Raw genomic sequence first — 19,274 nt, forward strand, 5'->3', positions numbered from 1 at the left:
CCTCTCACTGTCGTGGCCTCTCCCGTTGCGGAGCACAGGCTCCGGACGCGCAGGCTCAGCGGCCATGGCTCACGGGCCCAGCCGCTCCACAGCATGTGGGATCCTCCTGGACCGGGGCACGAACCCATGTCCCCTGCGTCGGCAGGCGGACTCTCAACCACTGCGCCACCAGGGAAGCCTGGCTATGGAGTTTTACGTAGAGCAGAGGGTCCGCTGTGGATGGATCGGAATATGAATTTGCAGCATGCATTAAAAAGGCTTTTAGTGTGACTACTACAGTGAGAGTTTAATAGTTCGTTTACCGTCCTGGAGAGTGTGTAACATGAAAACTTCATTAGGTGGTTTTCGGTTACAGCACACAGTTAGTGTCACTCATTGTCACACATTTGTTCCCTGAATGATGTTCCTGGAGAAGGTCAGAGCCCGTGTTATTTTGCTCGGCACTACTGTGGCAGGATCCTGAATATTTAATCATGCTGCTCTGATGAGAAGCGGGTCTGGCAGCAAGTTTCAGGGGGGTATGTACAGTGTTATCGTCCTCAGACTGCTGTTTGGAAATGAATCCGTGGAGCACACTCAAGGACATTCAAGAGGCACAGAGGATTCTGAGACATTCTTTTCCTTCAGCTAGTCAAAATTGAATTTAGAATTGTTAAACAATGCCCAAAGAAGTCTTTATTTCCAGCATAATTTAATATTTCCCTTTATGTGAGTCAAAACAAGACTATATCAATATAATTTGGGGGGAATCGCAGCAGTTGTATTTTGTTGTTGTTACATTGCTTCATTTTCCATAATGGGGTGCCAGTGTGTGCTCTCCCATCAATTTCATCTGAAAGTTGTATGTCCTGGCAGCTCTAGGAGTTATTATAATATGATGGAGGTTATCATAATTGGCTGCAGGGCTAGAATCTATGCTGTTTTTTGTCATTTGGCCTATTGCTTTCATGTAGTTATGAAAGCATCAGTGGAAGCTTTAGCAGGAACTTTGCAAAAGAGAATCATAAACAGGTATATTATATTAATGAGTAAATATGTTTCAGTGATTATCTAATGTCATTGCTGTTTACATAAGTGAGAAAATTATTTTTTGTTGAACAAATCAAGAAAATTTCAGGGGTTTTTTTACAAAATAATTTTTAAAATTGAGTTATAAGTGACATATAGCATTGTGTAGTTTTAGGTGTACAGCATAATGATTTGATATATGTATATATTGTGAAATAATTACCATAATAAGTTAGTTAACATTCATTACCACACATAGCTACAAAATAATTGTTTTCTTATGATGAGAAATTTTAAGATTTACTCTCCTTAGCAACGTTCACACATACAATAAGTACTGTTAACTGCAGTTACCGTGCTGTACGTTACACCCCTCAGACTCATTTATCTTATAACTGGAAGTTTGTGTTTTTGATCATTTTCACCAATTTTGCCATCCCCCAGCCCCAGCTCACCAATATGTTCTCTGTATCTATAGATGTTCGTTTTTGTTTGTGTCTTTGTTTTCTTTAAGATTCCACATGTAAGTGAGACCATACAGAATTTGTGGTATTTGTCTTTCTCCATCTGACTTATTTCAAATACCCTCAAGGTCCATCCATGTTGCAAATGGCAGCATTTCCATCTTGAAAATTTCAGTTTGAATATCACTGTTATTTCTCATAATCTTTAGACTAGTTTTTTGTTTCCTTGTTTTTTATTTTAAACTCTTCTTTGACTTTTTCAAATTTACATCTTCTCTTTTTAAAAAACTGTTTTATGATAAACAAATAGTGTAAGGCAGTTTGATCTTGATTGAAAAATAGGGCAAATCCATTTATAACTGAGACAATGTGACAGCAGCCTTGTAGGTCACCTCTGTCTCCTTCAGGAGTTCCATCCATAGTCAGCTTTAACTGTCAGTTCTACATGAATGACTTCTACATGTGACCTTCAACCTTGACCTTTCTTCTGACTGCTAGGTTAGCATTTCTAAATGCTCAGTATATACCTTAACATTATCTAAGAGTTAATTACTGACCTCTGCCTGGAAAATAGTAGAGACTCAATAAAAAAATTTCTGAAGCGATCATCTGTATGTGTTAGTTGGGATTTGGGGGAGGCCAACACATTTATCTCTCCTTTCAATTTTCTTTTTTTTTATTATTGTATACTGCCCTTAGTTACTTCAGTCTCAAAATTATCTTTTCTGAGCTCTCACCTCACAAGAGAATGAAGCAGAAAGCCCTGTGCCTATACGTTATGAAACAAAAACAAACAAACCTTGGTTGGGTTCAGCTTAATCATAATTATATTAGCCAAATTGTATATAACATGTGATAATTGAAAAAGAAAGACTAATCTTCAAAAAATATAATAGTGGGAGGGAGGGAAGCGAATTAGCATGCTGGATCCCAGTTCAGATCGTCTGTGTGGCCTAATTGTTTTTAAGTACATTGCCATTCTATGAAATGTTGTAAAAAGCCAGTGTCAGGCTTCCCTGGTGGCTCAGTGGTTGAGAGTCCGCCTGTGGATGCAGGGGACACGGGTTCGAGCGCCGGTCCAGGAAGATCCCACATGCCGCGGAGTGGCTGGGCCCATGACCCATGGCCGCTGAGCCTGCACGTCCGGAGCCTTTGCTCCGCAATGGGAGAGGCCACAACAGTGAGAGGCCAGCGTACCACAAAAAAAAAAAAAAAAAAAAAAACCAGTGTCACTACACCTGTGTGTGTCCATTAGATTTGAATAGACACCACAGGACTGCTTTTGGTTGATGACTTTTGCTGAAGCCAAATGAGCAACCTGATTGTGTTAAACCAGCCTATTGATTGCCTTTGATATAAGTGAAAATGAAGCTTCCTTCACTCGTGATTTGTTTTGAAATGGAAGGCAGGGGATGCATTACTAAGATGATATCCCAGGCTCTCAACAATTGTAGGTGACTTTAGGCAGTAATATCTGGTGGATTATTGAAACATTCATAGAATCATAATTTCATCATCTTCAAGTTGCAATTGACTTTTCTTTGACTTTGCATTCCAAGACGGAAGTTGGTTTAGGTTGCTTTGATGATCAAAAGTCTGTGTTTTTTGAGAACTCAGGAGATTCTAAATTTGTAACATTTCCTACCCAAACCCAAGAATTCTGTGACTTTATGTGGAAGGGGCAGGGGAGAGGCAGGCAAGAAATCTTTCAGACAGGCATTACATTACAGCTAGTTCTGATGAAAATAGGTCAAGGACCATACTTTGCGAAAAACTGGGGAGGAGTGTGGGTAAAATTGAAGTGAATAAGTTCCAGGGGTCTCAATAAAGTAAAAGTATTTATATACGAACACTTTAAAATTGCTATATACTTATAGGATATTATTTTTATATTCTTAATAATACATGCATTTTTTTCATGCAGGGGATTACAAACCTGCTTAATAGTAGAATGAGTCTAAGTAAAGGTAACTAACTTGATATTTAATTTCAGTGCTAAATTAGAACCCAGTTCCTTAACTCTATATGGCTCATTAGAGAGTGGGGGGGGGAGAAATCTATCACAAAGAAAATAAGCTAATATAAATTTTTTCAAGACGTGGTTTTCAGCCTACTTTTGTGAAAGAATGGGCCTTGGGATTCATCAGGTCCTCCTTTTTATAATCTGGGAGTAAATCTGTGGCTGGGAAGGTGGCAACTTTCCTCCTACTAGTGCCTCAGTCTACCCTGCTTCCAAGTTCTTCATGTTGACTTCTTTGAAGTACAACGCATGCATCTGACTCTGACTTTCAGGGCTCTCCATCAGCAAAATACATCTATCTGTTCCCAGCTCCCGTAACAATAATAATCAGGCTTTTAGATAGGGCTCCGGGTAGGTGGAGCCCCTTCGAAGGAGTCCTCACTCAGCTCTTGCTGGCACATATTTACAACAGACTCTTTCCCTAAACTATGTCGTAAACAATTTTCACTTACCTCTGAATTCACGTGTATGAAAATCTATGTTTCTCCCTCTTAATTAGCAAACAAAAAATAGCTACAACTTCAGCCATCTGGGTGTTTTAAAATCTCACGATTTGTATTAAATACATACCTCTATGGATCTATTTGCATGTAAATATTTGTACTATCTCACCTCTTTTATGCCAGTGTGATGCAGAATTCTCATATCTATCAATAGTTTTGTTCTCATTTTATCACAGCAAATTATGGATAGTCTAATGAATTATTATATTATCTAGGTGTTACCTAGAATACTATTTAGATGGGTTTTTTGGGTTGATTTAGACCTAGGCACATGAAATGGGGACTTCTCCAGCCAGTAGTTTTGATTTTTGACTTGCTTTGTAGTCTCAAAGCTGTTTCCAAAGTTGATGCGAAAGTTATTCGTGTGTTGGTATGCTCTTTATTCATTGAAGTAGGTGGATTGTGATGTTTCTGGAATAATAATGGACCTAGCTTTGGCACATTCCTCTCTAATGGACAACTACCTAGTCTGATATTTTATCAAGACCCACTTTCAAAACCTGTGACTTTGCCGCAAGGCTCTGCTCTGCTTCTCTCTGCAGCCCCATGGTGAGCTATTTTTAAGCTGCACATGTTTAATTTTGCAACTTGTGACAATTGGAAAAGCATCATAATGTCTATTCCTACTGAGGCACACCAAATACACCAACATGTATTGAGAGGAGCAGCATTTGGGGGAAAACTTCATGGGGCAAGAGTCTTCTTGAGAATTACTGGATTCTTCCTTGAAGGAAAGCCAACACTCTTCCCTTAATCAATCATGTTTATTTATTTATTTATTTACTTTTCCATTCCAAGGAGCAATGAGCATAACCCAAGTGTATTTAAGATTTGCTTTACCTGGATTTGGACTTCTCAAGAAGAGCTGGTCAGAAAAATAAATACAATTCCAAAATGTAACTAGGAGAGATGCATGCTGAAATGAGCCTGTACTTTCACATTCCCTGTAAGTTACTTAACAAGACCAGTGGTTGGCTGTGGAATCATCTCTCATCGTAGGACCTTTGGTTTTTACTGCATGATGTACCGGCTTGCCTTTAAATTAAATTTAGCTGTAACTGTACTTCAGTTAACTTTAGTAGCCTCTGTACCATGTGCTAAAAGTGCTAACTAGTTTGTTCATCCAGAAAAGCCTTGAGCCCTTGTGAGCTGTTGTGAAGTTTACTCACATTTCTCTGTGAATGACAGTGGCTTTTACTCAAGCGCTTCTGAAACGTTAAGGACGTCTGTTCTTTTTGAACATGCAGCCTTGGTTATTGATATATTATAGGAGGTAATCGTTGTATTAATCCAAATTAGCTGATAATTAAGAGCATTTTTCTTTTTTGTTTTCTAACGCTCTGTGACATTTTATATTTGTTTTCCTAATTCTGTTTTGTAAGTTCCTGAGGATAGCATTAAGCAACAATATTTTCCCTACACATCGCCAGTGGTAAATAGACACAGGCAATGGATTCACCAACAAAATTGGTGATTTATAGTTGCCTTTCCTAGAGGAAAAATTGGTCAGATTGGTGCTCTGGGCTTTAACATCAAAAATGAGCCCTAAGGGCTGATTTCAAGAAAGTTCCTCAACAGAATGGTTTATAGAGTATTAATTAACTGTTCAGAGATTACAGAAATATGCATATACAGAGCAGGTACCCATATGTGTACTCTGGGTATCCACATGGCTTACTCTTGTACCTTGCCTTCTTCAAATGCTTACCCAAATATCACCTCGATGAGGACTCAATGATCACCCCATTTTACTTGTACCACCATCCCCTCCCTTCATTCAGCATATTCAATTCTCCTTGTCTCACTCTATTGTCTTTTCCCCCCATTATGATGTAAGCTCCATGAATCACTGTTTTGTCTGTTTGGTTCACTTGTGTATATTCAGAACCTAAAATAGTAATGCATAATAGGTGTTCAGAACCTAAAATAGTAATGCATAATAGGTGTTCAAAAGGTATTTAAAATTTTTAATTTTAAGTGAACTCTGTATTTTGAGATAATTGTAAATTCACAGGCAATTGTAAGAAATGATACAAAGAGATCCATGGTAAAGTATTTAGTTTCCCCCAATGGTAACATCTTACAAAACTCTAGTAGAATATTACAACTAGGATATTGACATTGATACAGTCAACGTCAATTGACAATATTTCTATCAGCACAAGGATCTATCATGTTGCACTTTTATAGCTACGTTCACTTCCCTCTGGCCCCTACCCTTTCCTTAATCTTTGGCATCCACTAATCTGTCATCCATTTTAAAAATTTTGTCATTTCAAGACTGTTACATAAATATAATCGTGCAGTATGTAACCTTTTTAGATTGGTTTCCCCCCCAACCCCTCCCCTGCTCAGCATAATCTCCTTGAGATTCATCCAGGTTGTAGATATCAACAGTTCATTCCTTTTTTCTTGCTGGTGTGTATGAATCACTGTTTGTTTATAGGTTGTTTCCAGTTTGGGGCTGTTATAGACAAAAATGCTATAAGGGTTTATATAAAGATTTTTGTCTAAACATATATTTTCATTTCTCTGGGATAGATGCTCAGGAGTGCAATTGCTGGGTTAAATGGTTGATATATGTTTAGAATTTTTTTAAAAAGCTACCAGACTGTTTTTCAGAGTGGCTGTACCATTTTACATTCCCACCAGCAATGTCTGAATGGTCCAGTGTCTCTGCATCCTTACTGGCCTTTGGTCTTATCACTAGTTTTTCATTTTAGCCATTCAGCTAGATGTGTAATGATGGACTCACTGTAGTTTTATTTTTCATTTAAGTAATGACTAATGGCATCAAACATCTGTGCATGTGCTTTGTTGCCATTTGAATATCTTATTTTGGTGAAATGTCTTCATGTCTTTTGTTCATGTTCTAACTGGGTTGTATGCATTTTCCTGTTGAGTTTTGTACGTTCATTATATAGTCTAGATAATAGTGTTTTGTCAGATATGTGGTTTGCAAATATTTTCTCCCACTTTGGAGCTTGACTTTTCATCCTCTTAAATGAGTGAGAGTTTTAAAATTTGATGACATCCAACTTAGCAATTTTGTTTTTATAAATAATCCTTTGGTGTCAAGTCTGAAAAATCTTCACCTAGCCCCAAATTGTAGAGACTTTCTCTTATTATCTCTTAAACTTTTGTAGTTTTACGTTTAATTTTGTGATCCTTCGTGAGGTAATATTTGTATAAGATGTGAGATCTTGGTGAAGGTTCAGTTTTTGCCTATAGATGTCCAATTGCCCCAGCACCACCTGTTGAAAGGCTCTCTTTCCTCCACTGATTTTCTCTTGGCATCTTTGTCAAAAATCAGTTGTGGATAATTGTGTGGATTTACTTCTAGGTTTTCTATTCTGTTCCATTGAACTATGTACCCATCTCTCTACCAGTACCACAGTCTTAACTAGTGAAGCTGCATAACTCTTGAAATCAGGTAGAATTATTTAAAGACTTAATCTTCTTTTAAAAATTGTTTCAGCTATTCTAGTTTCTTTTACTCTCCATACAATTAATATAATATTTTCTATATTAAAAATAGTCTTGCTCATATTTTGATTAGAACTGTTAAACCGTATGTCAATTTGGGAAGAATTGGCATCTTTACTGTGTCGAGTCTTCTAATACATGAACGCGAGTATCTCTCTGTTTATTCAAATCTTTTATTTCCTTCTCCAGAGGTTTTGTAATTTTCAGCATACAAATTTCATACATGTTTTGTTAGATTTAAACTTCAGTATTCATTTTTTTGAGCCACTGTTAATGATACTGTGTTTTAATTTTTGTGTTTATTGCTAGTACAAATGACTTCTCAGTAGTACAATTAATGTTGAGCTCGTATTCTATGACTGCTGAACTCACTCTTCATTCTAGGAGTATTTTTAAGTTTTTTTGGTTTTTTTTTTGTATTTTCTACATAGACAATCATGTCATCCTCAAATAGGATGTTTATTTTTTTCTTTACAGTCTGTATGTCTTTAATTTCCTTTCTTATCTTATTGCACTGGTACTACTTCCAACTCTATATTGAATAATGCTGATGAAAGCAGACATTCTTACCTCATTCCTAATCTTTGGGTGAAACCATTCAGTCTCTAATCATTAAGTATAATGTTACCGGTAGGTTTTTGTAGGTGTGCTTTATCAAGTCGAGGAAGTTGCCCTCTATTCCTATTTCACTGAGATTTTTTTTTTTAAATTATGAATGCATGTTAACTCTGTCATATATTTTTTTCTGAATCAATATATGTGATTTTTTTTCTTTAGCTTGTTAATATGGTAAATTACTTTGCTTTTTCCATATCAAGTCAGTCTTGCGACCTTAGAGCCTTAGACTGAACCACACCTGGTTGTGGTAGATCATTCTTTTTATATATTGCTGAATTATTCTGTTAATGTTTATTAAGGATTTTTGCATGTGTATTAATGAGAGATATTTGTCTGTAGTTTCCTTTTTTGGTATTGTCTTTATTAGGGTAATACTGGTTCATAAAGTGAATTAGGAAGTGTTACTTCCTTTCTATTTTCTTGAAGATATTGTGAAGAATTGGTGTTAATTCTTCTTTACATATTTGGTAGAATTCTCCAATGAAACCGTGTGGCCTGAAGATTTTTTTGAGGGGGAGTTTTCAAATTGTAAATTCAATTTACTTAACAATTATAGGACCGTTCAAATTATTATCTGTTATTTCATGTTTGGTAGATTTTTTTAAAACAATTTGTCCATTTCATCTAAACTGTCAAATTTATTTCTCTAGCGTTTATGTAGTATTTTCCTAGTATCCTCTGATATCTGCAGGTTCTGTAGTGCTTTTCTCCTTTTAAAGAGATATTTTTAAATGAATGGGTTAATTGAAAAATGTATTAAATTTTGAATACATTAAAAATATCTCAGTGGGAGAGGCAGGTCGGGCAGCTTAGACAGCGAACCGCTGTGCATGCCTGGCGCTTGCCTGAGGACCTCGAAACTACCGTTCCCCTGCCGGGCAGCGTGGGCACCATGAACAACGTGGCAGGACTGAATTCAGGGAAGGTAGCTGCTCTGCTTCAGAAACTGAATTCCGATCCTCAGTTTGTACTGGCCCAGCATGCCGGCACCACCCACGACCTGCTGGACATCTGTCTGAAGAGGGCCACGGTCCAGGGTGTTCAGCACGTGTTCCAACAGGCTGTGCATCTGGAAGGCAAGGCCGTCACCAACCAGAAGAACTCAGGGCGATGCTGGATCTTTCCTTGTCTGAATGTTATGAGACTTCCATTCATGAGAAAATTAAATATTGAAGAATTTGAATTTAGTCAATCTTACCTCTTTTTCTGGGACAAGGTTGAATGCTGTTATTTCTTCTTAAATGCTTTTGTGGACACAGCACAGAAAAAGGAGCCTGAGGATGGTAGGCTGGTTCAGTATTTGCTTACGAATCCTGCAAATAATGGAGGATAATGGGATATGCTTGTCAATATTGTTGAAAAATATGGTGTTATTGCTAAGTGCTTCCCTGAATCTTATACAACAGAGGCAACCAGAAGGATGAATGATATTCTGAATCACAAGATGAGAGAATTCTGTATACGACTACGGAACCTGGTATACAACAGCACAACCAAAGGAGAAATCTCAGCCACACAGGGTACCACGATGGAGGAGATGTGCAGAGTGGTGTGCATCTATTTGGGTAATCCACCAGAGACGTTCGCCTGGGAGTATCAAGACAAAGATAAAAACTGTCAAAAGATTGGCCCCATAACACCCTTGAAGTTTTACAGGGAACATGTCAAGCCACTCTTCAATATGGAAGATAAGATTTGTTTAGTGAATGACCCTCGGCCCCAGCACAAGTACAATAAACTTTACACAGTGGACTACTTAAGCAATATGGTTGGAGGGAGAAAAACTCTATATAACAACCAGCCCATTGACTTATTGCAGAAGATGGTTGCTGCCTCCATCAAAGATGGAGAGGCTATATGGTTTGGCTGTGATGTTGGAAAACACTTCAGTGGCAAGTTGGGCCTCAGTGACATGAATGTCTATGACCTTGAGTTAGTGTTTGGTGTCTCCATGAAGAACATGAATAAAGCTGAGAGGCTGACTTTTGGTGAGTCACTTATGACCCACGCCATGACATTCACTGCTGTCTCAGAAAAGGATGATTAGGAGGGTGCTTTTGTGAAATGGAGAGTGGAAAATTTGTGGAGTGAAGACCATGCTCACTAAGGTTACCTGTGCATGACAGATGAGTGGTTCTCTGAATATGTCTACGAAGTGGTGTTGGATGAAGAGGTGCTAGCTGTACTAGAGCAGGAACCCATTGTCCTGCCAGCCTGGGACCCCATGGGGGCTTTGGCCGAGTGATATTGCCTCCAGCTTTTCCTCCTCCCATGGGACCTGAAGTAGTTGCAAAGGACAGATCCAGGGACTGAAGCCAGAGTTACACAGGTGACTGTGTGTTCCCACCGGACACAGTCAGACTCTTGGATTTCTCCTCCAGGAACCTCTTTGGGAAAGTGTGCTTTATGCTGAAACAAAATACTCTCTAAAGAAAAAAGAAGGAAAGATCAGCTCATACTATCGACTCTCCTCATCTCCAACAGCTCAGGGTCTCTTAGCATTTTAATCAGATGTAGTTGTTTGTCTCGAGTCTGTCACATCAGTTCGGTTCAGTGTCTGTTTTATAAGGCAGGAGAGGATGAGCAATTGAGGTGTGTGGAGAGAAAACAGACTTAGTGTTCCTTGTTCTGAGACTAGAGTAGGGGGAGGGTACCCTAATATTTGAGCTCTCAAAACTGCCTGACAGTAACACTGTCCCTCCTAGGTGGCAGTCATTGAATTCAGTTTTTTCAAGGTAATTTTATGTGCCTCTAATAGGCCAGGAATGTGAGGTTGATCAAAACTGACTGACATGATTCCTTCCTATTGTTCTGAACTGCGGGGGAACACAGCTCTACTTGAGTCACGGGTTAAGTAGAGGGTTGGAGAAAGTAGGTGAGAGAACAACCCAAACCTTATCATGATCTGAATTATAATCATTAGCAGGAGCTCTTGCCAAATGGTTTAACTTCTGCCTCTGGAATTGGGAGTTGGGTGGGCACGAAAAGGGGATATCCGTTCTTTCTGACAACTAAATGGTGCTGAGAAGCTCTTGAATAAAACACTTCGCTAAAACAAAGAAACAGAACCTCAATGCTAATATGTCCAAAGTAGAACTTTTGACTTTCTCAACTGTCATAGTCTACCCACAGTTGTTTTATTTTATTAATTCATTAGAGTTATCTATCTAATTGTTCAAGCCTCAAACTAAGTCATCCTTAATTTTTTGCTTTCCCTCATTTTCAACCCTACTAATTCTGTTTCAGGATATATCCAGAAATCAACCACTTCTCATTTCCACTCCAAGCCATGCCACCATCATCCTCCCCTAGACTACTGTGATGCCCCTCGTAGGTGTTCAGTCTTCTAATCTTGCTCCTCTACAGTTCATCCTTTACATAGCAGAGAGATCATATAATTTTCCTACTCCCTGGAGTGACTTTCCAGCTCACATGGACTAAATCCAAATTCCTTACCCTGGCTATAAGACCCTGCATACTAGTAGGCCCTGGTTTGTAGGCCCTGGCCTCCCCTATGAAATCATCTCCTATAAGGCTCTCCTGACTCAGTATGCTTCAGCAGTCACACCCTTCTTTCTGTTCCTTGAGGATGCCAAGCTCTTCTCCAGCTGGTGGTGTTGGCACAAGCTTTTCACTCTACTTGATGTGCTCTTTCGCCTGAACATCTTATGGTTGATGGCTGTCTCCTTCTTGTAATCTGTATTCCAGACGAAGAAATGTTTTCATTGACCATTCAATCTACTCACCTTCTATTCTGTTAATCGGGTTTTTAATAGTCTCCATAGCATCTATTTATATGTGATATTTTTTATTTATTCTTTGTTAATTTGTTGTTTTCTAATGTAAGGTGTGAGCTCTGTGTATGCAGAGGCTTTGCCTTTTTTCACTACTGCTGTATTGCCAGCACCTAGAACCATGTATTGAACAAAACAAGTGCTCAATACATAATTTCTGCATAAATGAATGAAAGTGCTCTGCTTAATGCCTTCTGTACCATATCGTATTTCACTCTCCAACAAATGAACAGTGTCCTGTTACCCATTTTATAGATAAGAAAGTGGGGCTTTAAAATAATTTGTCCCAGCTCTGGAACTACAATAGTGTATTTCTTCTGGCAATTTCAAGCTTTGGGATGCCATCACTCATGGCAAATGCATGGGAGAAAGAACTTTAAGAAGTGTATTGCTAACCTTTGTTTATAAACCTGTTTTTATCTCAGATACTTCCAACTGAAGTCCTAAAAATTCTCGGAAAGCAGGCTTCATTATCTCCTTCAGAGGATGACATCACTGAGTCTGGTGGACATATGGGAGAGTCACAGAAAAGAGCAAGTTACTACTAGATCTTGTTAAGTCTGTGGTTCCAGGAGTACTTCTTTCTTTATTGTAAAAGAACATCATTTCATGTATAGTATTGTTGGGAAATATTAGCTCCAAGTAGAATTATTACAACTGTCAGAAAAAAAAATGGCCTGTCTAGGTATTTAAAATATGGAGGAGGCACATCCACGTGCATTAAATATCAAGGAGAGGAGGTATCATACACTAAGTATCAAGGAGATATCAAGGAGATACACACACACACACACACAAAATAAGCAAAAACAAATAAATTACCAAACACCCTGGAAATATAGAGTGTCGACAAATCTTAGAAACTGCCCAAGGCACTCAGGAATGAAAAACAACAACGACAAAAAAACCCCCAAAAACTGCACATTCAAGGAAGTTTTCTAGCTTTCATAGCAACTGCCTACCTCTGTAACACTATCTTTAATAGAATAGTTCTTTGTGAAAATTGTGAGCTCTCGCAATTGTTCTCACTATTAAGTCAACTGGTAAGGAGCCAGCAAGTTGCAGTTTACCTTTTAGAAATATGAGGAAACTGAGGCAGTCGTTCTCTTAGGATAATGCAGTAAATTAGTTTTGGAGCTCTGTTGCCTGGAAGCAAGTATAGGGGCTTAAGAGTTGTGGTTTCCAGGCTACTGTATTTTAAAGGAGACAATGATTTTTTTTTCCCCCCTGATTTTCAAATCCCTGAGCCTGGACAGTGCAGAAAACACAGCCAGATTTAGGTAACAGCTTATTTTCCACCTCTGTGCCCATGAAGTGGAATATATTTATCTGTGACAAAAGAGCTTTGCCTCTATTTGGTGGTAAATCTTCAAATCTGTTTAGAATCAGGGTCAGCTTCTCAAATGAGCCTTTTCACCATTTAGGCTTTCTGAATCTGATTAACACTGTATCAGGGAATTGTCTGGTGTCTGACCTTGAACAACATGCTTTCCTACTTGCCTTTTTGGCGGGGGGAATCATTTTGTACAGCCTTGGACAATGAGATTCCTCCCCAGCAGGCTTGATGGCATTTGTGGGCTCCTTTTACTGATATCCAAAGGGTTTCAGCCCCAGTGACCTGTCATCTGTCCCCTCACCTGCTTACATGCTGATTCATTGATGAGCTGGCATTGCAGGCCCCGCCTCCCTCTGAATGGTCTGTGAGGTTGTGATTGCTCCTGGAGAGGGGATGTGGAGCTGAGCCACCGTGGGTTACTACACGTGGGAACCGGCAGCCTATCTGTTGCCACAGAAGAACTTGGTGACCTGAGAAGCAGCCCTTTCTCACCACCCTGTTACCGTTCTATCTATATCCGGCTTCTCTAGCTTTTTAAAGGAATTTCTGATTCAGGCACTAACAGCTAATTCCACAGGAGTTGTAAGGCAGCCTGTGACATAAACTGAGACAGAAGTTTCCCCTCAGAGACTGTCTTTTTTCTATTGGCAAAGACTTCTGGCTCTTCTCAGAGGAATACCTTGTTGCTTAAGATGAGTGGCTGTAGAAAACGATGTAAACGTGAAATATTGAAATTTGCCCAGTACCTTCTCAGGCTATTAACAGGTTCTCTTCATACAGGTAATGACTTTTTTTTTTTTTTTTTAATGGAGGCTGGTAGAGCATGGTACCGAAGTTGAAATGGAATAGGAAAGGCTCACTATTTCTATGTTGTGTTTATTTTTAATGCTGTCAATAAAATACAGTTGTGTTTGCTGAGATTCACGTTTCTAAAAATGTGTGCAATGCAGCTCTAATTTTGGGATAGAACTGGATTCTGTGGATATATCTTCTGTGTCTTTTTGGCAGTGTTGCTGTTAAATGTGTCTCAATCTAAGGAAGCAGTGTCTGCAGAGTAGATTTTTTTTTTTAAATGCATGATTGTGTGAGGGTTTTTCCCTTCCTCCTGCTTGCTGCAGTTTGCTGGAAAATCACAAAGCTGTTCTTCCTGCAGGTATTTAGAAATTCTCTACCTTTGATCATTATAATCCATAGATTATTTCTAGTATTTGATTATAGAACTTAGCAGTGAAAGAGTTAAGGACATTTCTTTTGGATTTCTGAATTCCTTGCAAAATGTGAGCCAATTGTGAAAACAGCTGAAGAGTATAATGTCCATGAGAGCTTTGATATTTGTTTCATTGCAGTGGATTTTAATGTTTAACAGTTTGCACAATTGAAATAGAAACTCTATTTAAATCTAAGCGTTGATAGAATATTTTTTTAAGGTGTTCCAAAATTATGAGCCTAAACCAGCAGTTTTGCTGTCCGTGAAATTCCTAGGCAATGCCGTAATTAAGGTAGTGACAGGTGGGACCAAAACTACTTTGACTCTGATAATAGATATTTTTAATGGACCCTCAAACTTCTGAGGAGCAAAGCTGGGTTGATGAAATACCACACTTTGATTCTGGCTACGAAGAGCTATTGTTAGCTTTATTTTTTCAACTTACACGTGTCTTCTTTTATCTAAATCATGAGAAAGAAGAGTTAGTAAAAAAAAAAAAAAACCACCTATACACTATACTGCAAGGATGAGGGATGAATTTGAGCAACATTTTCTCTAGGAAGTAAAGTCTTTATGGTGAACAGCAGAACTGCATATATGATTATGTTGACAACCTGATTAGGAAAAACAGTTTTGAGGGGATAACTGTGAAAATCAAATGATTTTCTGAGAGCATTATTAAGTATTCATAAACATAATAACAGGATTGTTATCAGATACTAATCTTTAAGCAGTGCAAATTGTGGTGGCTTTTGACACTTTTAAGAATAGTTATTGAGAGTCTGTACCTGCCTTTTGTTAACTTGGAGCTCTGTTGTATACTTAGTCCCAATATGAGTTTGCTGTATCATGTCAATTGTGATCAATAATATCAATATATTTGCTATAAACGTTCAATTAAGGATGATGTGCCATTTATGCTGTCATGTCTTATTGGACAATGCTCAATAGGGGATCTTTTATCTAGCTATGAAATTAGAGAAATATTTTATAAAAGAAAGTTTTCCATGAGGTTTCCATGGTAATCTGTATTTTCCTCTTTGATAAGGCAGTTTTAAGGTTCTACCTGTTTCTTGCTGGATTTGGGTGCAGTGCTCTGCCTTTTCTTGCTCAGTTTGTGTATAGTTTTCTGAAACTTCTTCAAAGAATTTTATGAAGATGGTAAATGGTTGTGAAGTCATAAACCATAAGCATTGAATCCAAAATGTAGCGGTTGGCTAATGACTGCATGGTAATTTATAATATGAAATTTATGGAAAGCTAGTATAACAGAAATATTTTAAGCCTTATTTAATGCGTATTTAGAAATCAATATAGGTGGGATTCATCCTCTTCTTTCTGAGCCACAGGAGAAAAATATAAGAACTTTGAGAAATAGGACAGATTATTATAAAATAGTAAGCTAGATTTATGACCTGGGAAATGTGATTACAGCAACTTGTTTCTCGTAAAAATTCTTTTCAGCTCAGTCTCTAATACTAAATCTTGTAAAATCCAGCCAGAATCTTTGCAACTGCTCAGAATGTAACTTGGAAAAACCAATTTATGCGTTTACTAGATGCTGTGATAATATACACTGTTCACATTGGAGAATCTAATGTAAAATTCATTAGAGCACTTACAAGTCCCTTAGCTAGTAATTAATGAAAAAGTAGGAAGCAGAGTTGAATTAGTTTAAAAAATTTGCTTTAAGGTTGGATGTGCAAGCAGTTGCTAATTGTATCCTGAACAATCAGCGTATGTCTTTGTAGTTATCAAAAATTTAAAACAATATGAATATGCCTTAGATGATTTTTTTTCTTCATTTTACCAGCAAGCTCTTAATCTCCACTTTTTCAGTTAAAGATGTGATCTAAGGAAATAATGATTTTGTTTTACATTTGGAAACAGGTTATTTCTGAAATACTTAATCTGTGTTGTTGGCAGTTGCCTTTCATTTGATACCAAAATGCCCATCCCTTTATACAAACAGAAAATTTGAAGTGCAAAGAAATTTTCACGAAGACGAACTCTCCTTTGATGTGCCTTATTGCTATCACAAGTTAGAGAAAAGCAGTTTCCTTTTCTGGGAGGTTTTCATACAAGTTTTGGCAACGCCTAGGGTTGCTTATAAATAAATAATTTTAAATTAGTGATTTTTTCTAAAATAATCTTTATGTTAGAGAGTGCAAATTCAGTAATACAAATTTGTCCAGGTAAAATACGATGCTTTCATTTTACCAGAAACTTTTTACATATTCTTGTCATGGCAAATCATTTTACAAAGAGTTGGTTTTACAAACACATGTGTTGGCCTTACTTGTTATGAAAATATAAGCATTTTTAAAGATTCTTTTGTATATAATAAATCTCAGAAATCCATATGCGAATATTAAAAGTTAGTGGCCACCATGTTCAGTGTAGTGCTGTGCAATACAGGATCAGTTACCCTAATTCCTTTTCAATTTGACACCTACATCTTCTTGTACCATATTATATTCTAATCTAGGTGTGGCTCATGGTAACCAATATATTTTTGTACATCTAAAGAAATGGAGTTGATTTTGAGGATTTTAGTCTGACACTAGTAGTATGAGACATGTTCTATTGATGGGCAATTTGTGTTCTATAGGAGCCCAAGGAACACCCTGTCATATAAATGCTGACCCGTTGAAAAGGGTAAATGTTGCAGGTATTGAATTTTAAACTGTCTCTTCTTTATGTGTGAAGTTTAGTATTGGAATGTTTTATGGTTCTTTTTGGAAGGTTGTTTGGACATTTATCAATTCTCTGCACACAGTTTTCTTGAAAACTCAAGACCTGAACACATTTTCCTATTAGCAGGTATTCCCAAAACATATGTGTGAAGTGGCTATTGCCTGGAGCTCTGTTTCAGGCTTCAAGACGATGAGCTACAGGTGTGGTGAAGTTCAACTCTCCACCTGAGGGAAACAGAGGCAATTCAAACCAAAACATTCTTTTAAGCTTTGAATTGCTGTTTAAGTAGTGGGTTACAGTACTTCAAATTTAATAAAATTATATTACTAAAAGCATGACATAAGCATTCCTCATTTCATCAAGTAGAGAACTTTAAATGAGAGAGAGAGAGAGAGGGAGAGCATCTGTTTTACAAATTTGCATTGAATTGCTTCCAGCCTTATCATTGTTAAAGGGACTGTGGATCAAGCCATTCACAAGGCTAGTGATTTAAAGATTTAGATTTTTTTTCTGTTGCATTTTTAAAGTATGAAGAGAAAATAAAGGTTGATGCTTAGCAAAATAAGAGACTTAAGAAAAACTGTTTCTAGCTACGCACACTTCCTTCTTTCGCCTCCTGATTACAAATCACAGAATCATGTTTTCAATCCCCTCTGTCCTCTTCTGTCCGTCATCCCTGCCACATCTGAACACAGGGCCGACGCATCTCATGCAAAAGATGTGTCCCGGAAGATCTCACATAATTAAAGATTCATAAAACTCAGGTTTCATCGTGGCAAAAGGTGATAGGAGTTTTTATTTCTCAGTTCACGTGGGCCTGGCATGTGGCAGCTGAATGAAACAGCTTATATTTGCTTGGCCTGCCTGCTCTGAAACTATGCTATACTTGATTACATTTATGTTTTTTAATTCATTCAAACTTTGCTGATAAAGGGAGATCGTATTTCTTATAGCACTATGTAAAATTTGCATTATTGAAATGCGCATAAAATGCCACAAGTTATGCTCAATTTGCTTCTTCTATTGAAACCTGCCCTCAAATAGAAGAGAGCAAAGGATGATGTTTTTCTTGACTGCCAAGGAATATTTGTAATTAGGTTGCTTTTCCCAGTAAGAGTTTACATTTTAAGCTTTATCAGAAGAATTATTTTGGCCTCTATTCATAAATTTGACTTTTCATTCAGGAGTGAAGGGATATTTTGAGGGGTGCAGCTTCTTGCCTTATCTCAAATTCTGCCATGGCTACCAAATCTGGTTAGAGGATACCTAGGTTCAATGGATAAAACACCCATATATGCAGAATACTGGTTGCCCCTTTCATTTCTGAAGAAAATCTGCATATTAATGTTTATTAACTTTGTATTTTAAGTTCTTTACCACATAATTAGTGTATTAGGTAAAACTTATAGGGCTTAAAGACTCTTCCAAAGAGCAGATTGTTTTGGTCATTGTGAGAACTTCAAAGTAGTAAGTGATCTGATTCCACAGTCTTAGTCATGTTAAACTCTTAAAACTCATGTCTTGACTAACTGACAAAATTAATCATGTGCTCTCAAGGGAAGAGCTAATATTCATAGAAGGAGCTGTATTTGCCGCTATTGGTTAAAGTAATCAGACTTTCTTAGCAGAAACTTCAACAGTTACACATCAGTGCTTCATTTAACTATGCAAAGAAATATTGAAGTTTCACCATACAGGCTCTTGAGGATATTATACATTGATTTTGATATGTATCAGTTATTTCCTGGCAGGAAAGAAAGAGATCTCAGGAAAATAATTTACTAAAGGGGCCATGTATGTGGGCAGGGGTAAGGAAGTCAACCAGGGGTAAGAGGTACTCGAATAATAGCAGACCGCTGAAGGAGCAAGGGATGGGGGCCATTTCTGAAGCCTGGAGAGGGAACCCGTGGGCAGAAGACTGCTTGACAGGAGATGTGGCCTTTAGTCCAGGGACATAGCCAACCCATGGAGATCTGACAGTAAGGGAGCTCAGGAAAAGAGAAAAAAAGAAAATTGCTGGCCTCTCCTTTCCCCAACCTTCCAATTTTTGCTAGTGCTTCCATTGGCTGACCCCATCCTAGAAGCCAGTGGGAAAACTAAGTAGGAGAAACATGCTCATGGCCATATTTATTATTTTATAT

The 19,274-nt window shown here is 37.8% G+C and overlaps 1 protein-coding gene and 1 pseudogene across 3 annotated transcripts in view; both read left to right on the forward strand.

The window, feature by feature from the left end:
- The window catches only part of KCNIP4 (potassium voltage-gated channel interacting protein 4), a 1,181,969-nt gene that overhangs the window by 238,444 nt on the left and 924,251 nt on the right, over nt 1–19,274 (forward strand). Inside the window, exon 1 of one of the 3 annotated variants that reach the window (XM_029234910.1) lies at nt 13,682–14,009. The exons of the other annotated variants lie outside the window; for them this stretch is intronic. Coding sequence (XP_029090743.1) covers nt 13,922–14,009 — 88 coding nt within the window. The 5' untranslated portion in view covers nt 13,682–13,921. Of the gene's footprint in view, nt 1–13,681; nt 14,010–19,274 lie in introns of those variants that run through there. 3 annotated transcript variants of the gene reach the window in all.
- Nucleotides 8,977–10,582, forward strand: LOC114902582 (annotated as a pseudogene).

The sequence above is a fragment of the Monodon monoceros genome, unplaced genomic scaffold (genome assembly GCF_005190385.1).
Source record: "Monodon monoceros isolate NGI ecotype Baffin Bay Population unplaced genomic scaffold, NGI_Narwhal_1 Super_Scaffold_20, whole genome shotgun sequence".
Classification (NCBI taxonomy): domain Eukaryota; kingdom Metazoa; phylum Chordata; class Mammalia; order Artiodactyla; family Monodontidae; genus Monodon; species Monodon monoceros.